The sequence below is a fragment of the Balaenoptera acutorostrata genome, chromosome 2 (assembly GCF_949987535.1).
Source record: "Balaenoptera acutorostrata chromosome 2, mBalAcu1.1, whole genome shotgun sequence".
Taxonomy (NCBI): domain Eukaryota; kingdom Metazoa; phylum Chordata; class Mammalia; order Artiodactyla; family Balaenopteridae; genus Balaenoptera; species Balaenoptera acutorostrata.
This window is the reverse complement of record NC_080065.1, coordinates 153,961,479-153,979,367: the sequence shown is the minus strand read 5'-3', so window position 1 is coordinate 153,979,367 and position 17,889 is coordinate 153,961,479. Positions and strand designations below refer to the sequence as shown.

The 17,889-nt window shown below is 43.5% G+C and overlaps 1 protein-coding gene across 11 annotated transcripts in view; it reads right to left on the bottom strand.

The window, feature by feature from the left end:
- The window catches only part of TENM2 (teneurin transmembrane protein 2), a 1,017,264-nt gene that overhangs the window by 162,450 nt on the left and 836,925 nt on the right, over positions 1 to 17,889 (bottom strand). For all 11 annotated transcript variants that reach the window (XM_007171390.3, XM_007171391.3, XM_057541632.1 and 8 more), the window contains one exon: positions 17,092 to 17,193. In XM_007171390.3, coding sequence (XP_007171452.2) covers positions 17,092 to 17,193 — 102 coding nt within the window. The remainder of the gene's footprint in view (positions 1 to 17,091; positions 17,194 to 17,889) is intronic.

The following is a 17,889-nucleotide window of genomic DNA, read 5'->3' as shown; positions in this document are numbered from 1 at the left end:
CGCAATTTATTGCTGAATCGTCATGATCACCCAACGAGGTGGGAGGCTAGAATCACGCTCCCATTTTACAGCTGAGGCTCAGATTGGTGAAATTACGTTGCTGGAAATCACAAAGGTCACGAGTAGGGGGGGCCCCACTGGAAACCAGGTTGCCTTGACTCTAAGCTGTGCCTTTAACTAAGCTGCATGGACACGCCTGTTGCTGCTGTCGGTAATGGGGATCAGAACACATTTTGCTGAATATTTTACCCTCAGGTTAGTCAACTCCTACTCCTGATAAGTTTATGTTCATTAAAAAGGAAGGGGATGGGCCACTGTTGAGGCACAATCTCTCTATGCTTCACCTTCCTTATCTAGACCACAGAGAAATAATTGTGCCTACCCCAAAGCATAACATGTGTGATAAAGTATAAAGAGGAAATACGCCTGGACTTAAAAAAAAAAAAGGAAGGGGAGGGCAGGTTGAAGACATGAAATCTCCAGCAGTTCATGTCAGCAGGGACCCTCTTGCCTCTGTTGATAGGAAGAGGGCTGACAATCTGGGGATGGTCTGGTATGAATTACCAACAGTTCTTAACCAGTTTGGCCTCAACCGTGCCAATACTGCCCCTTTGGAGGTCATCAAGAGTGAGATTTTAGTGGTCACCTTCAGACTTTGGACTTTTCACTTCAGGATCAGTTTGTAAAGAACCTGAATTTCCAACCTGGCTTCCACCATGAGCCTAAAATGAGGTCATGGCTCCAGGCTATGGAACTGGCATTCAGGGACCTTCAGAAATGACTGACAGGGGTGTTTTAACAATTCCTGGTTTACCTGTGATTTGGAATGCACAGGCTTCAAGAATTCTACAGGTACATGTGTGCCTGCAACTGGAATGGTCTCCCCATCCCTGACGCGATTACATACCTAATTAGATCACTCCTTAGTAAAGGCCCCATCCACCTTACCGTTCCCCTTTCGTTGTCATGTTCTATTTAGTTTTCATAGTAATTAATTCTCCTTCTGTGTCTCATTTCCCAAAGATACAGTAAGCTACTCAAGGACAAGACTATGTTTATCACTGTTGATTTCCTTCCAGTGTTGCATTCATCAATGTTGGCTTGATTAGTAAATATGTCTGTTATGTTCCTGACATTCAGGGATTCCCAAGTGGTGGGCGTGTGGGCAAGCACAAAATGGCCATTTATGAAAGGTGTGGAAAGAACAATTTCTAGAGTGGACCTCATGTTGTACATACAATGCCTTTTTCTGGTGAAGTGTGTGTTGATTGTAATTGACCCTAACTGTAAACTGACATGAAACAAAAACACCTCAACAGCTGCCATGTGATCCAGGGGCTATCCCCACCCCCATGTTCTATTTTAGAATAGTTGTAAAAACAACCATTTCCATTCTTATCCTTATGAATCTACCAGAGAAGAAGAATGAGATCAAAAGAGAGAACATCAAAGCTACATGTTAAATTTAGATAAACTCTTTCTAAATGTAGGGAGCATGCCTTCTATTTCCAAGAGACTTGAGCAGAGAGATCTATAGAGTTGCGACCCATGCTGATTGTCTGAGAGAGGGTAGAGGAAAGAGTTTTGAACCAGGGTGCCCAAGATTCAGATTAGAGACCGTGCAAGTACAAACAAGTATGAGAAATGATGGGCTTTCTCAAAGTATTGAGAGGGCTTCCAGGACAAAGTAAATTGGTCCCATGTCAGTGCCCCATAAGACTCATGCTAAGCTTTAGGTCAGGGAGGGCAAATGAGTGCACATGAGCTACTATTCTCCCTTCCTGCACCTCTGCAGGGGCAGATCATGGCATCTTGTCCTCCCGAGCCTAGGAAGAGCCTTAAAAACCTTCAATGTAGCGCCCTGGCTGGGACTTGGGAGCAGGCGGAGTTGGCAAGAGAAAACTCACTTGCCATTTCTGATCTAGGTAACACTTGTGGGATACCTCCTGGTGGGAAGACTAGAATCAGCATCATTTCTTACTTGCACTTCTTCCCTTGCACACTCAAACAGGAAAACAGTAAGAAGCATGGCTACCCATGCCTAGTGATAAGAGCTTCCAAGGGCTGTTTCTGACACGAGGGTTATATATTGAACTTGTCCTGGGTGGCAGAGAAAGTTACATCAAATCACCACCAATGGGCTCCCGTTGCACTTTCCTTCCACCCAAAAGGTGGAAGAGGGTAGAACGTAAGGAGGAAACAATTGTTTTTATTAATTGATAAAATACAGTTAGGATTATTTTCTTTATTCATATGGTAACTGTTTTTCTTCTGCATAAACTCCAAGTGGTGAAAAAAATTGGATTGTCTAGAAGGTAAGAATGGATTTTATTTAAAACTAGGTGCCTGGGAAATCAAATTTAAAATATGACCTACTTAAATTACTCAGGGGAAAAAAAAAAGTAGAGAATAGTCAGGTCAGGGAGTTCTCCACATTCTTAATGCAGCCTTCCTTCAATATGTTTGCTGTATGCTCACCAGGAGGGTGGCAGAAAATGAAAAACACTGTGATGTTCTCCAGAAAGCAGGGCACTCGACAGGTTCCGCTGATGTCACATAAAAAAAGCGGAAGGCAAGTTAAAGAAGAACGACGCTCTCTAGTAACCCATTTACCATGGGACAGAGGGCAAATGTCAGATGAGCGCCCTCCAGTGGTCACTGGGCTGACCTGCATGGAGAACTCCTTCCCTCCGGGTAATAGACTCATCCTCAGACACAACTCAACCCAGAGCATCACAGTATGTAAGGCTCAGCCTGGTCCTCATCTGAGAGGCTGCGCGTGAGGTGGGGACCTCCTGCATTAATAACTTCTCTTATAGTTTTACTATCACTAAATCTACAAGTTTTTTTTTTTTTATGACAGGTTATAGGACAAACGATTCTGACTGCATCTGCCTGGATATGATATGGAACAGAGGTGGAAAGAATAAGGGTTTTGATGCCAGAAAGACCTGGGTTCAAATCCTGACCCATCACTTACCAGCCTTGGGATTTTGACAAGATCACTGTACTTCTCTGAGACCCACATTCCCCATCAAAAATTTCTCTCTCAGAGTTGATGGGAACATTAAGTGTGCTGAAATGCCTGAGGACTCAAAACAGTAGCTGACATCTGGTTTGTAAGTAACGGATGTTCGCTTATGAAATTCCAGACTGAATCTCCAGACTGACTTCAAGGGTTAATAAAATTAAAAATGCAGCAGGTCTCAAAGGCACACACACCACCAGCACCACCAGAAAAGCATCAAATAATACTAATAGAAAGACATCATCTTTTTCTTCCCCTAGTCTTCTCTGGTTGTGGGCGGGAGATGGTTCTGGAATCACATGTGGAAAGTTTTATGTCCCTGTCTCTCTCCCCTGTTCCTAAGGCTTTCCAGGAGCACAGCACTGTACATTCAACTTTCTATTTAAAATTAATTAAAATGTTTGCACAAAGTGACTATTCCTGTTTTACTAAATCTACTAAATGGAAGCTCTAAGACTTGCACAGAAGAAAAATATACCACTGCCACTAAGGACTGACAAGTTAACAGGCTGATGACCAAAAAAAATGACACAATTTAGATTCACCTAAATGGTGTAAAGGTCATTTTAATGGTCAAGCTGGAGCTTTTTTTTTCTCCCCCCGAAGTTCTCTGTAAGGGATGAAATGAATTATCAGTATTATTTACTCAGTGGGCAGTAACAGGACAAGCCACCCGTGTCTGCTGCTTTAAGTTAAACGGGTCCCATCTACTTGGAGCTTACAGTACAGAGACTACCTGGAGAGAAGGTAGAGGGGGTTGAGGAGGCCCAGCCAGACAGACAGACAGAGGGAAAAATGCCTGCAACTTGACAAGTCATTTGTGGGCTGGGCTAGATACGCAGAGGGACTTTCGAATAATGTGTCTTTTTAAAAATAGGGTTGCCATATGATTCTGCAATCCCACTTCTGGGCATATATCCAGACACAACTATAATTCGAAAAGATACACGCACCCCAATGTTCATAGTAGCACTATTTACAATAGCCAAGACATGGAAACCACCTAAATGTCCATCGATTGATGAATGGATAAAGAAGATGTGGTACATATATACAATGGAATATTACTCAGCCATAGAAAGAACGAAATAATGCCATTTGGAGCAACATGGACGGACCTAGAGATTATCATACTAAGCGAAGTCAGACAGAGAACGACAAATACCATATAATATCACTTATATGTGGAATATAAAACATGACACAAATGAACTTATTTACAAATCAGAAACAGACTCACAGACACAGAGAACAGACTTGTGGTTGCCAAGGGGGAGGGGAGTGGAGGAGGGACGAACTGGGAGTTTGGGGTTAGCAGATGCAAACTATTATATATAGAATGGATAAACAACAAGGTCCTACTGTACAGCACAGGGAACTATATTCAATATCCTCTGATAAACCATAATGGAAAAGAGTATGAAAAAGGATATATACATGTATAACTGAATCACTTTACTGTACAGCAGAAATGAACACAACATCATAAATCAACTATACTTCAATAAAATTAAAAAACAAAAACCAAATAATGTGTCTTTTAAAAATGATTTGAAATCTGATTGAAAACCCTTCTGGAAAAGAGACTTGAGAATACTTGAACCTAGCACTCTGGGTAAAGTGTCAAAATCGTATTAACAATTGGTTGCCTCACATCACAGTTAGTCAATGAACACTTACGAAGAAGCTAATATGTGCTAGTAGCTGGGTTAGGTGGTAGGGAAAAGGGACAGAGAAACAAAGATGCCTTGAGTCTCCTGAAGCAACTGAGGATATAATATTTGGATCATGGAGGTGAGGCAAACAAAGTTCAGTGTCCTCAAAACCAAAACTGGTGTCCCATTGTCTTTCGAGACTGTGGACGCAGCTTGGTGCTGAGCAGAAGTCAGGAAAGGCAAGTTTTGCTTCTTGCTCGATCCTTGCAATTGACAATCTATGGGGTTGGCCTGCAAGTTCGTTTGTGTTTTTCCATAACATCTTACAGGGCGGTGTTAGACACTGTATTTGGCAGACAATAAAGTTTGACCTCTACTGCACACTATACTCAGAAATAAATCCGATACAGATTAAAGATCCAAATAGAAAAAAAAAAACTACAACAGTATTAGAAAAAATATTGAAGACTAATTTTATTTTCTTGAGAGTGGGATATATAAAAAAGACATAAACTCCAGAAACCAAGAAGATCAGATTTGATCACTTAAAATTTAAATCTTCTGCATGATAAAGAACACCCTAAACAAAACTGAAGGATGAGCAACCCTGGGAAAAAATATTTTCTAACATATTTCACAGAATAAAGTTTGATATATGAAATACACAAAGAGCTCTTACAAATCAATAAAAACAGACAAACGAATGAAAACCTGGGCAAAGGACATATAAATATAACTATACACTGCCAATAAAAGTATGCAAAGATTCTCAGCTTCATTAGCAATTAAATAAGTATAGATAAAAAATGAGAAATAATCCTTGACTAAGATTAAAATAGATCTATAAGCTTTTATATATAGAATAGATAAACAAGGTCCTACTCTATAGCACAGAGAACTATACTCAATATCCTATGATAAACCATAATGGAAAAGAATATAAAAAAAGAATGTATATATATGTACAACTGAATCACTTCACTGTACAACGGAAATTAACGCAACACTGTAAATGAACTGTACTTCAATTAAAAAATTAAACAAAAAAACAACAAAAAAATCTAAAAGACTGATAACCCCCAACACTGCCATGGCTGAGGGGAAACAGGCTCTGTCACAGTGGGTAGGGGCAGAAACCCAAACTAGCTTCTAGGGGGATCACTTGTCCCTATCTGAATAGCTGTCTGGCATCCCATGCCCAATGGAGAAGCCTGTTGACGCGGGTGCCTCAGTTTTCCCTCCCTATTAAATGGTCAGGACAAGAAAGGACTGTTTTTGTAGGAAGAGTGAGGAGGTTGGAAAGCAGAACTAAGGAGCAATGACGAAAGTATAAATGCAAAGATCACCAGGCATTCTGTTCACGATGATCGCCTCTGACCATAACAGCCCCCCACCACCTTCCTGCCTGGACCACTCAGACACTCTAGTTGGTCTCAGTGCAGTGGCGGGGCGGGGACAAGATCCAGCAGGCCCCCCGTGAAGAGAGGAAAGCGAAGGATGCTTCTGACAGATGGGGGCAGAGTCTCCGGCTCAGAGAGCCAAAGTTCAGGTGCACCCACTTCCTCATTCCCGTTCTGTCAGATGGCATATTAATAAGCCAGGAAGTGATTCAGGGAAGAATTTCCAGAAGGACGAAAAACTCATCAGGTGTGTCAGATCTCTGACATTCAGGAGCCATGTGGGGAAAGAAGCACGGGCTGACTTAAGCACGAAAGTATGGATGCTTTAATTAATCCGGGGTGAATTTAATTGCTTTAGTTAAGTGGAAATCGGGTTAAAAATGATGCAGAGCATGCTGGGGTGTGTTAAAAACATGACATATGAGTTGGATGAATCGATAAATTAAAAGTGCACAGATGTTTTAATTAAACCCAGGGAAGTTAACGAAGATCGCAAGAGACTTTTAAGCCTATGATTAATTCAACTCATTTAAAATACCTGTAGAGATATGGGGATGCCTCCATTTTGAGAGTTATAAAAGTTCTCAATCGATAAGTGCTTAAGCTGTTCTTAAAAAAGTTTAAGGTTTTTTTTTTGTGTGTGTGTGTGTGTGACTGAACAGCATTAATTGTATAATGAATATTTAAAATTTTCAGAGTACACAGTAAGCTTTTTGCAGCTCAAGTCCAGATTGAAGTAGCTTTTCATTCTTTTTATGCTTTAAGCATTGAGACCAGCTTGCAAATTACTGGTGTCTCGTTACCCACAAGCGTGGGAGCTTCCCCAAGACATGAAGGTCTGTTTATTCACTGCCGTCTCCCCAGCAGGTAGAACAGTACCAGGCAGTGTAGGCTTATGAGTTAGCCCGAATTTCCCTTCGTTTTTACCAGCTGTGTGACTACGGACACTATTTTTCGCCTCAATTTCCTTATCTTTAAAATGCGACAAAAATTCTGCATTAAAAACCCATGGTGTTTTTAAGAGGATGAAATGAAATAATGCCTGTGGAGTGCCATGTACAATGCCTGGCAAATAGTAAGAAATCTATAGATTTGATTTTATTATCATTATTTTTATTAGGAGAAAATTGTTCCAAATCATCCCATCATAAAGAGACAAGAGGGGGGAAACACTCTCTTTCCCGGCACCCATCCCAGCTGACCTCTCTAAAGACTGGTTTATTTCCCAATACGGAAGTTTTTTCTAAAACCGGAGTACTTCCCCACCTCTGTACGCATCACACCTACAGCTAGTTTCTCCGGGGTTAGGCACTCTGCTTTCTAAGACTGTTCTGCAACTTATCTAGTAGTTTAAAAAGGAAACAAAAAGTTTTTAGTCTCAGAAGCGATCTGACTTGGGGGAGGGCTGACTGAGGTAGGTCCTGCCAAGTGATTTATGTTTGGTGATGCAACAAGCATGGGAAACAGCGGGAGTGGGCACGTTCTAGAGGCATGGACGCACGTGAGGGCACCACATAAAGGGCACTGCAGCTTCCAAACTGGGGAGGCAGGCATCCTCCACACCTGCTTGGCAAGCTGGGGAGAAGTAAGATAAAAGTGGTAGAGCTGCTCCTGTTCAGTTCTCTCTGGGCCATATGAGCAGAGTCCAAGGGCAACGTCATCCAGACTCAGACTTGGATGTGCGCGTAAGTCATTTGGGGATGCTGTGAGAGTGAGATTCTGATTCAGAGGGTCCGGCGTGGGGCCTGAGGGTTTGGATATCTAACAAGCTCTCCAGGCTGATGCTAGCACGCCAGACCTACTGAATCAGAAACTTTGGGGGGCCGGTGGGGAGAAGCCAGCAAGCTGTGAGTTAACAGGTGATTCTGATACATAGGGTTCTAAAGCCATACCTGGGCTAGTACCTTAACTCCTCTGAGCCTCAGTTTCCTTAGCTGTGAAATGGGGATGATAATGATGCATGACGTGAGGATGACACAAGATCACTCTGGTTAAACCCTTTGCACAGTGCCTGGCACGCACTTCGTGCTGAATATGTGCAGAGGTTCTTCGACTGTTTTATCAAAGGTGCCTTCGCCAAGTGTGGAGACTCACTTTCTGCAAAGCACGAACCAAGGGCCCGGCTTCAAACCCCACCTCCTGGGTTCTTGCTGCCAAGGAATTCCTGCACGTTTTCTCAGGTCAAGGGTGGGACGAAGGAGAGGTGGGATTCAGCCTCGAACTGCAATGGGTGGTGGAATGGCTCCTGTGGGCAGCAGCCATGGCCCCTGGTCTGTCCGCATTACAGGAGATTGCGAAGAGCAGCTGGGGTGGCAGAGGAAGACAGGTGTGAAAGATGGAGGGTCTGAAGGAACATCCTAGGTGGTTCCAGGAAGAACAGGCAAGATCTGATCATCTTTCCCTGAGAGAGGTGAGGCCAGCTGTGAAAGGGGAAAGTGGCTTCTTTGCTAAGGATGTTCTGAGGGAAGCATTTCTGGGGCGGTGGGGAGGACCCCTACACCTCTGGTGGGGAGGAAGGGGCTTGTCATCTCCCTCCTGAGCGCAGACGTCCACTCAGGGGAGGAACTGATGGGGAGACGGGAAAGCAGGGTGGAGGGGGAAGCCAGCCAGGAGAGTCAGGCGGCTGCGCTGTCTGTGAGGGCTTTGAGAGTGAGTGGTCACTGCCCCCCTTTTCGGGGATCTTCCTGCCAAGTTAGGAAAACGAAGTTAGGGCCATAAGCCTCAAAGTCAGCCAGACATGGCCTCAAAATCTAGCCTGCAGTGTGACCTTCGGCAAGTAGCTTATTTTCTCTAAGTCTCTTGTTTCTCCTGTAAAATAGGGATATTAACAATGATTTCAAAGGCTTGTGAAGATTAATGCTGGCTAATATTTATGGAGCATTTAATACACGCCGAGCGCGGTTCTACATGCTTTACACGCATTGACTTTTTAGGCCTCACAGCAATCCATCAGGTGGTATTGCTACTGCCCCCATTTTATGGATGAGACAACGGAGGCCCAGAGAGGTTAAGTAATTTTCTAAAATGGGAACAGTTAACTAGAGGAGAATGGATTCAAACCTAGCCAATTCAGACTCTACAGCTTCCATTCTTAATAGCTTTGTCCTTCTGAGATGTTGCAGGTAAACTGCAGAACAAATGGTATTTCTTTTCTGTAAACTCTTGTTGGTTCCTCCTTTTCTTCATTCCTCCTTTTTCCCTCCCTCACTTGCTCTCTCCCTTCCTTCATTGAACTTTGTGTCTCGATGCTGGCTGATTTATCCCTGTGTGATTAATCCAACAAATTAGAATCTTGTTTTCTAGCATTCACTTTGTCTTGTACATTTTCCAGCAATGTTTTCATCTGTATGATCCTTGACCCCTAAATTCAAGCCCCTAGACATTTAGAGAGCACTTACTATCTCCTGGGTGCCAAACTAGGTGCAGGGAGATACAAAGAAAACAGCTGGAAGCTTGTGATCCAGTGGGAGAAACCGATGTAACCCCCCAGCTAGAACAGGGCACAGGATGAAGGGCCACTGCCAAGGTGTCATCAAGTCCTGTGTGACTGCAGGGTTCTCTCTGTGGGTGCATCAGGGAGGTGGTGACCTGGGAGCTTGGTCCTCAAGGATCAGCAGCGGTTTGATAGGAAAGTTTGGGAAGGATGAGAACATTCCAGCCAAGAAAATGGCATGAGTAGAGAGGAAGAAGCAGGGCCGTGGTGTCTGTGAGGAACAAGTAGCCGGAATCTATGGTGTACGGGACTTAGCGGGAGATGGTGTCAAAGGTGCTTAGATCACGGAAGACCCTGAACCTCATTCTAAGAAATATGTTACTTATTCTCAGCATATGGCCCCTGACCACCAGCATCAGGGCCCTGCTGGAGGATAATTAAAAACGTGCACGTGCCTGAGCTATACACCAGTCTTACTGCTTCAGCACCGGCTGGCACGGGGGAAGAGCCTGGGAATATGCATTTATAACAATCTCCCCAGATAAATGTCTTTAAACCAAAGATTGACAACCACTGTGGGAGGCAACTGGGAGCCACTGAAGGTGTTTGGGGAGAGCAGTGTCATGTTCCTAAGAGCTCTGGGAGAACGCCGCAGGTGGCGAGTAGGAGGAATGCCCTCAGGGAGAGCTGGTGGCCAAGTGAACAGGGCAGCAGCTGTGAGGATAGGAGAACAATGTGTTGGAGGTCGATGAAACAGGAGTTGGCGAATGATACGATGAGGGAGGTGATGGACTGGCCCAGCTTGGGGCTGGGAGGACAGTGGCTCAGAGCCAACAGGTTCCGATGTCAGACAGACTTTGTTTCAAATGCCTGCTTTGCCACTCTCTACCTAGTAAACCCTAGTTTCCTCTCCTTAAGGTTTCTGGGGTTCAAACCCAAATCCTAGTGTGCAACTGCCACACAAACTTGCAAAGCACGTCTTCCTTACACCTCACATCTTCTGAGGTGAATGCATCTCGTGGCTGGTCTAGCGTTAAGAGGCCAGGCCAAATTGCTTGGTTTGAATCCTAGCAATACCGCTTATGAGCTGAGTGATCTTGAGCGCGTTACTTAACCTCTCTGTGTTTCATTTTCCTCCTCTGTAAAAGGGGATAATAGTCATCTATAAAATAGGACAATTAATGATTCAATGAGATAACTATGCAGTTGCTTAGTGCAGTGGTTGGCTCATAGTAAGAACTCAATAAATGTCAGCAATGATGATGACGATGATGATGATGATTTGACTTTTGTGCTAGAACTTGGCCGAGAAGGACTGAGTAGTGGGTACGTTTGCCAGGTAATGGGAGAAAAATGGCAAGATCCCCATTCTGTTTTCTCAAGGCTCCACAGAAACTGGGTAAGAGCGGAGACCGACCCCCAGAGAGAAGACTTCATGTTCCCGTGGTTGTGGCATTTCTGGGCCTCCCCTGACAGCTGATCAGCAATGGGTGTTGTCATTTCTAATAGCTATTAAACACGCATTACCGAACAAGGAAGGTTCTGGTGTGTTAAGTTTCTACTGCAGGTCGGGGCCTTAAGCTCAGCACCAAATATGCCATCTGAGAAGCCAGTGTCAAAACAAGATCATCAGAAGCCTTGGATGTCTTCTGAAAGGCAAGACTGCTTTACACGCAACCCAAGGAAGCATCTTAAGTCATTGAGAGACCTTCCAATAAAAGTCAATGAAAGAAAAAGGAATCAGAGTTAAAAAGCATCTAGCCCACAACAAATAGCATAGAAGTATAGTAATGAGAAAGTCATGCAAGGGGATTAGTAATAACAGAAAAAACCATAAACTAAACAATAACTGAATCATAAGCACGGTTCTAGCTGGACAAGAGAGGCACCTGATGGAAAATTGTACAAGTTATTGGGAAAGAAACGCCATCTTTCCTCAAGCTCTGAATCTGAACAGATTGCTTACTGCATTAAACAATTAATGAAATTCTATGCTAGAAGACACTATTCAGTGTTGCTCCTTTACTAGACTCTCCCTCCATGGAATTTTCTTCACATTCCCCGATACTAATTGACTATTTTCATAGATCCACACTTTGTTGCTTCATGAACTTCCTTATCTTCTCCTTAATAACATCTATAGCATTCAGATCCCACAACCCCGCATTTTGGACTTACGCTTACATTTCCCACTTACTTATCACGTGCATCCATCAGACCGGAAGCTCTCAGAAGGCAGGCCCTGACATTCTTGCTCATCATTGTATTTCTGGTGCTTAGTGCAGCACCTGGCTCACAGCAGGCACATGACAAGCATTTGCTGGATGCACGAATAAGCTTGGTCCCCTTGACTGATTTGGAACAAGGTGTTAGAACCCTCATACATTCTTTTGGGGTGAGGGTCAGTTCCACTTTGACATCTGAGCCCCCCGGAGCCCCCAGTTTGGTGGGGGCTGAGGAATGAATGCCCTGCAAATTCATGCTGACTGCTTCCTCCATTCACTGCGAGGATGTCTTCGGATGCCTGATGCAGACTGGCAGGTTTATCAGGAGACAAGGAGCTGTCGTCTGCACCGCACACCCGAGGGCACGGGAGGTGCAGCATGAGGTCAGGAGAGTAAATCCGCATTTCTGTCACTTGGACATACACCCGGCCGCTCGGATGTGATGGGAATCTCGCTTGCTAATGTGGCGAATTCTCCCTCTGGCAGGAGGGCCTGAGTCTGCAGTAGCAGAAACTGGCAGACCCGAGGCATCCTGGGCACAGCTGGCAGTGCAGGAACAAAGGGGAATGCGAGTTTGTGATGCGGGTGGACCTGGGCTCGGGCCCTCCTAAGGGCTTTTATCAAGAAAGAAGGGACATGATTGTGGGCCACGGCCGGGAGATGGCATGCACTGTTCAGGGTAGCAGGGGCCTAGGGACCAGCTGTCTCTCCTCTCTGCACTTGCTAGCTCGATTACCTCACCCTGGCTGCTCTAGGTCACTCCCTGCTAACACCTACGAGCTTCCTGGGCTCAAAAGCTGTTTGTGAGTAGCAATGTGTCATAGTCACTGACAGACTGTGCTGGACCAATGGGATACGGCCACCCAAGCATCTCTGCCTTAGGTGTGAGGGGTGAGGAGAAGGTACACACATGCTCACACACACAACCACATTTGAATCTTTTTCTTGTTAAAGATCAGAAATGCATCTTTGATAGGATTCACTGAGGAGGGCATAGCATCTTGCGAAAAATGCATGACCTCCATCTAATCACGAGTAAACATCAGACAAACCCACATCCAGGGACAAGCTGAAAAATACCTGACCAGTACTCTTCAAGACGGTCAAGGTCATGAAAGACAAGAAAAGAGTGAGGAGCCCTCGCAGATTGGAGGGGACTAAGGAGACATGACAACTAAACACAATGCGGGATCTGGACCAGAAAAAAAAAAAGGGCAAAATTAGAAACAAGTCTGTGAATTAGTCAATAGCATCGATCAATGTTAATTTCCTGGTTTCACTAACTGAACTTTGATAATTTAAAATGTTGACATTAGGGGAAGCTGAGTGAACTCTGGGAACTCTATGTGCTATTTTTGCAACTTGACTGTAAGACAAAAATGCTTTTAATATAAAAAGCTTAAAATATTGGGGGGGTGGTGGTTAAAATAGGATTTATCTCACACTGTTGATATGAGAACAGATAAGATAGTATGTAGTATGTACTTACACAATGCCTGGTACATCTTTAATACGTAATAACTATTAGTTGTTATTAAAACTATCCGAAATGGAGGCTTAACCGACCACAAGTAAATCAGGAGCTAATCATTAGGTTTACCCATTTGAAGCTGGTAGAGTTAAATCTGTGTGCCTATTTTTACTGGGTGCTCACTATATCACACAGGTGTAGGTAGTGAATTTTGTTATTTTCAGGAGCCCGTACTTAGGAGATGAGATGCTCAAGGCTTGAATTTCTCTAGGAGCCAGGCTGCCTCACATGTGCTATATATACAGTAGGACCCAATTTGGGGATTCTCGATGTGAAATGAATGTGTGAGAAGCTGACTGAGACTGATTGCTCAGGGCAGTGCAAAGATTCCTTTCTTGAATGCAAATCAGAACTCCAATGAGGTACCACCTCACACCAGTCAGAATGGCCATCATTAAAAAGTCTACAAATAACAAATGCTGGAGAGGGTGTGGAGAAAAGGGAACCCTCCTACACTGTTGGTGGGAATGTAAACGGTGCAGCCACTATGGAGAACAGTATGGAGGTTCCTCAAAAAACTAAAAATAGAGTTGTCATATGAGCTAGCAATCCCTCTCCTGGGCATATATCCAGACAAAACTATAATTCAAAAAGATACATGCACTCTATATTCATAGTACACTATTTACAATAGCCAAGACATGGAAAAAATCTAAATGTCCATCGACAGATGAATGGATAAAGAAGATGTGGTATATATATACATACAATGGAATATGACTCAGCCATAAAAAAGAATGAAATAATGCCATTTGCAGCAACATGGATGGACCTAGAGATTATCATACTAAGCGAAGTAAGTCAGAAAGAGAATGACAAATACCATAGGATATCACTTATATGAATCTAAAATATGACACAAATGAACCTATCTACAACACAGAGACAGACTCACAGACATAGAGATCAGACTTGTGGCTGCCAAGGCAGAGGGGGAGGTGGGGAAGGGATGGATTGGGAATTTGGGATTAGCAGATGCAAACTAGTATATCTAGGATGGATAAACAACAAGGTCCTACTGTATAGCACAGGGAACTATATTCAATATCCTCTGATAAACCATAATGGAAAAGAATACGAAAAAATATATATATATAAAACTGAATCACTTCACTGTACACCAGAAACTAACACAACATTGTAAATCAATTATACTTCAATAAAATTTAAAAAAAAGGGAAATATTCCTTTCTCAGCAGATTTAAAGGCGGCACCAACATTTCCTATTTATTGCCATGGATTCCAATTTTCTCTTTTTTAGCTTTTCATTTTGACCTGAGTCCTTTTAAAATAAATTCATCTATGTAAACCTAATGGGTAGACTCAAAGAAATATGTGAAGGAAATAAAAATTCTGATGGCCCATGAATTTGGCAAAAAACATAAAGGTGGTACATGAAAGAGCAAAGTGTGGGAAACAAGGGTTTAGAGTGTCTCCAAAGACCGTCACTGTTAATGAAGTAGCTTAAATTTCCAAAATACTAAGGAAGCAACATCTTTAGGGCAAAGCGGTAGAAGCTTACTCCTGACATCCTGAAGCCAACTTTGCCAAGAATAAATGGGGAAACGAGGAGAAAGCAATTTTAGCCTCTAAACGCTTCAATTTCGTCCACTGTAGGCATCAACAGCTGAATTAAACAACAGCTGAATTAAAATATACAAGTTCAGAGGCTGATCTCAGGAACAGCTTCTGAGTAGACAGGAGGAACGACTCCTAACAGCCACTCGATATTTGTTTCGTGAGGATCAATTATATACCATGGCTAATGCATGCTCGGAGCGTGCGCCCGGCCACGGTACAGGTGGCGAATGCAAAACGCACACCGAGAGGCCTTTTAAGCAGCTAAATGCACACCCCATTACAGATCCATAATGCAGAATGGACGCTCATCTGCAAATGGATCGAGAGTGAAGAGTTCTTAAATGGCTGGGGTACTTAGGGCTGAAAGGCTGATCCCCGGATGTGCAGTCAGAGCACACGCCGTTTTTAGGATTAATAATACATTGATGTGTGTCAGTGTTAATATACATTTACAGCTCACAGGCCCTGCAGCTGAGGGTTCAGCCCATTCGCAGCCACAGAGAAAAGGACTATTCTGTCCTTCCTCTCATTAAGGCCTTCACTCCTAGGAAATTAGATTACGCAAGGAAAGCCATTCGAATGCTACTGAGGTTTTCCCTCCTTTAAAGCCTTCGCTCTGAAAAGTACATGGCGCTGTGCGGCAGGGTGTCATCTACCTGCCTCAGCAGAGCCCTTCAGAACCGGAGCAAAGGGCTGGCTGCGAGAAGCACCGGGCTCCAGTGTCTGCTTGGGCACGTGTCCACGTGCCCCCGGGGCAGAGCGTGCCAAGGTGAAAAGCAGCCAAGAGAACGGTCCTGTGGCTTCGTGCTCTCTTTTCCTTTTGTATCTGACAGGTTTACCAAACCTTTATGAACGTATCCATAGGGTGTCATCTAGGAATGAGGCTCACACACGTGCAACCAAATCCAGAACTTCAGGCACTTAAAAGAGCCCTATTCTCTGATCAGTCAGCATTCAGAAGGATGGGGATTGCAAATCTTTGAAATACTGTGAATATCTGAAACACGATTTTCCCAAGCCATTGTGATTTAGCTTTTCCAGAGCGGCTTGATTAATGACTGCCTCTCTCTCAGAACGTCAAGGTGGGATGGTTTTTTAATGAAGAGCACGTAAAAGGATGAAAATATTATATGAATGTATAAGTAAATATACTATGACATATGTAAATAAAAGATGGTAAAACTAAACCCTCCGAGGGCTCACAATGTGTTCTGCTAAGAGCTTGGGGTGTGTTCTTGCATTCCATCCTCACAATGAATTTAGGAAGGATTTCCCCACTTTCCCGGAGGAGGAAACGGAGATTCAGAAATGTTAGATCTCTGTGCTCAAGATCACAGAGATCCTGAATGGCTGAGCTTGGGATTGGAACCCAGGAACGCCTGACTCCTGAGCAAGGGCCTGGAACCTCTCCATCACTGTTTTTCAGACTCACTGGCGGGTGGGGAATCAGTGTAGTCAGTGTATTTCATTTTTAAAAAGTGAAACAGGACAGAATAGAAAAGAAACATGAAGTGTTGTTTGTGAAAGTCTCATTTTAATTTTACGGTTATATTTATCTAGAATGTATACTTGTGTGTGTGTGTGTGCACATACCATGTCTAAAAAGTGTGAGAACCTCTGCTCTCCACTGCACTCGCCTGTGATCGCACTGCTTGAAGGTCAAGCTCAAGGTCTCTTGCTACCTAGGTATGCAGCCCTAAGTCCTCTGTTCTTGTGAGAGTCATTTTCTTTCTCATAATACTTTCCCCCCAAGAATCCCAGGGCCCCCGTCATTCTGTGCAAAGCAGTGTAGATAAATTAATAATACAATTTAAAACCAATTCCGCCAAGCTAAATAGCACTTCCTAGATTAAGAGCATAGCTGGCCAGAATGAATGAAATTTACTAACCCTGAGACGCTTAATCTTCCATTACATGGACGTTAATGATTATAAGAAAGGAGTGATGGTAATTCACTTCTGCTTTTACAGGAAATCTACCATCTCATTTTTAGCAAATCTTTCTTCTCAGCACACCTCAATGCCAAGGATACCTGCCCTGCTCTTATAGGTATATTGGCCAGTAGTCATACATCGAAGTCTACTCTTTGCCAAAGCGTTAGGACGTTTAGTATGCACGGGTTTACAAGATATCCCAGTGGAATTTTCTGGGGAGGCTACTTTAGTGCCCCTTCTCCCACCCCTTTTGAGAAGCCTATTTTCTATTTTCCAGTCATAGCAGGGAAGTGGTGGTAAATACCTTTAGCACAGTCTACTCCTAGAAATCCTGGAAAGCAGTGACACAGCCCGGATACACATTCGCCATTCCCATGGCAGTTACGTGGACAGTCCTGCACTGAATCTGAAAAAGAGAGAAATTGAACAATTACTTTTTTCTCTGCCTGCTGGTGAAGCAATTTAATAGTCAGCCATCCACTGTTTTTCAGGAGCAGTGGTAGTAACCTCAGATGCCTACACAGGACCGGTAGGGAGAAGTGAGTGAAGGAGGAGAACAGGGATGGGTGGGGACTAGGGCAACTTGAACAATGCATGGATGTAACCACTGCTCTCCATGTGATTAGCCCAGGCAGGAATATGGGGCTAATACTGCTGCAATTTTTGCTTTTTCAAGAGAAACTACTTATCTGGATTTAAAAACTACAATTTTCCATGTTTGAATGCTGGCAAGTTTTTAAACACTGTAAGCCCCACCCTGCCCCAATATCATCCTGTCAATCTGAGATTTGGTCTGAGATGTGGGATATCAGCTTTTAGCCTTAGGGATAGAGAGTGATTCTCCAAATGACAGTGGTGGCTCCTGATCTCAGATTTATAGAGCAAAAAAATCCCCTGCGTTAAAGAAAGAGAAGTCTAAATACATAAGACTGATCAATTTTGGCATGATTTGGGGATTCATTAAGTAGTAGGTTTGGGGTGGTACAAAAGGCCTTTTATGCCTAGCTTTTTGCAGATCTTATTTTTCATGAAAATCAATTAGTTCACCCTTGTTCTCACCTGTATAGCCATCTTATTTTGTGATTTACCTTGCTATGTGTAC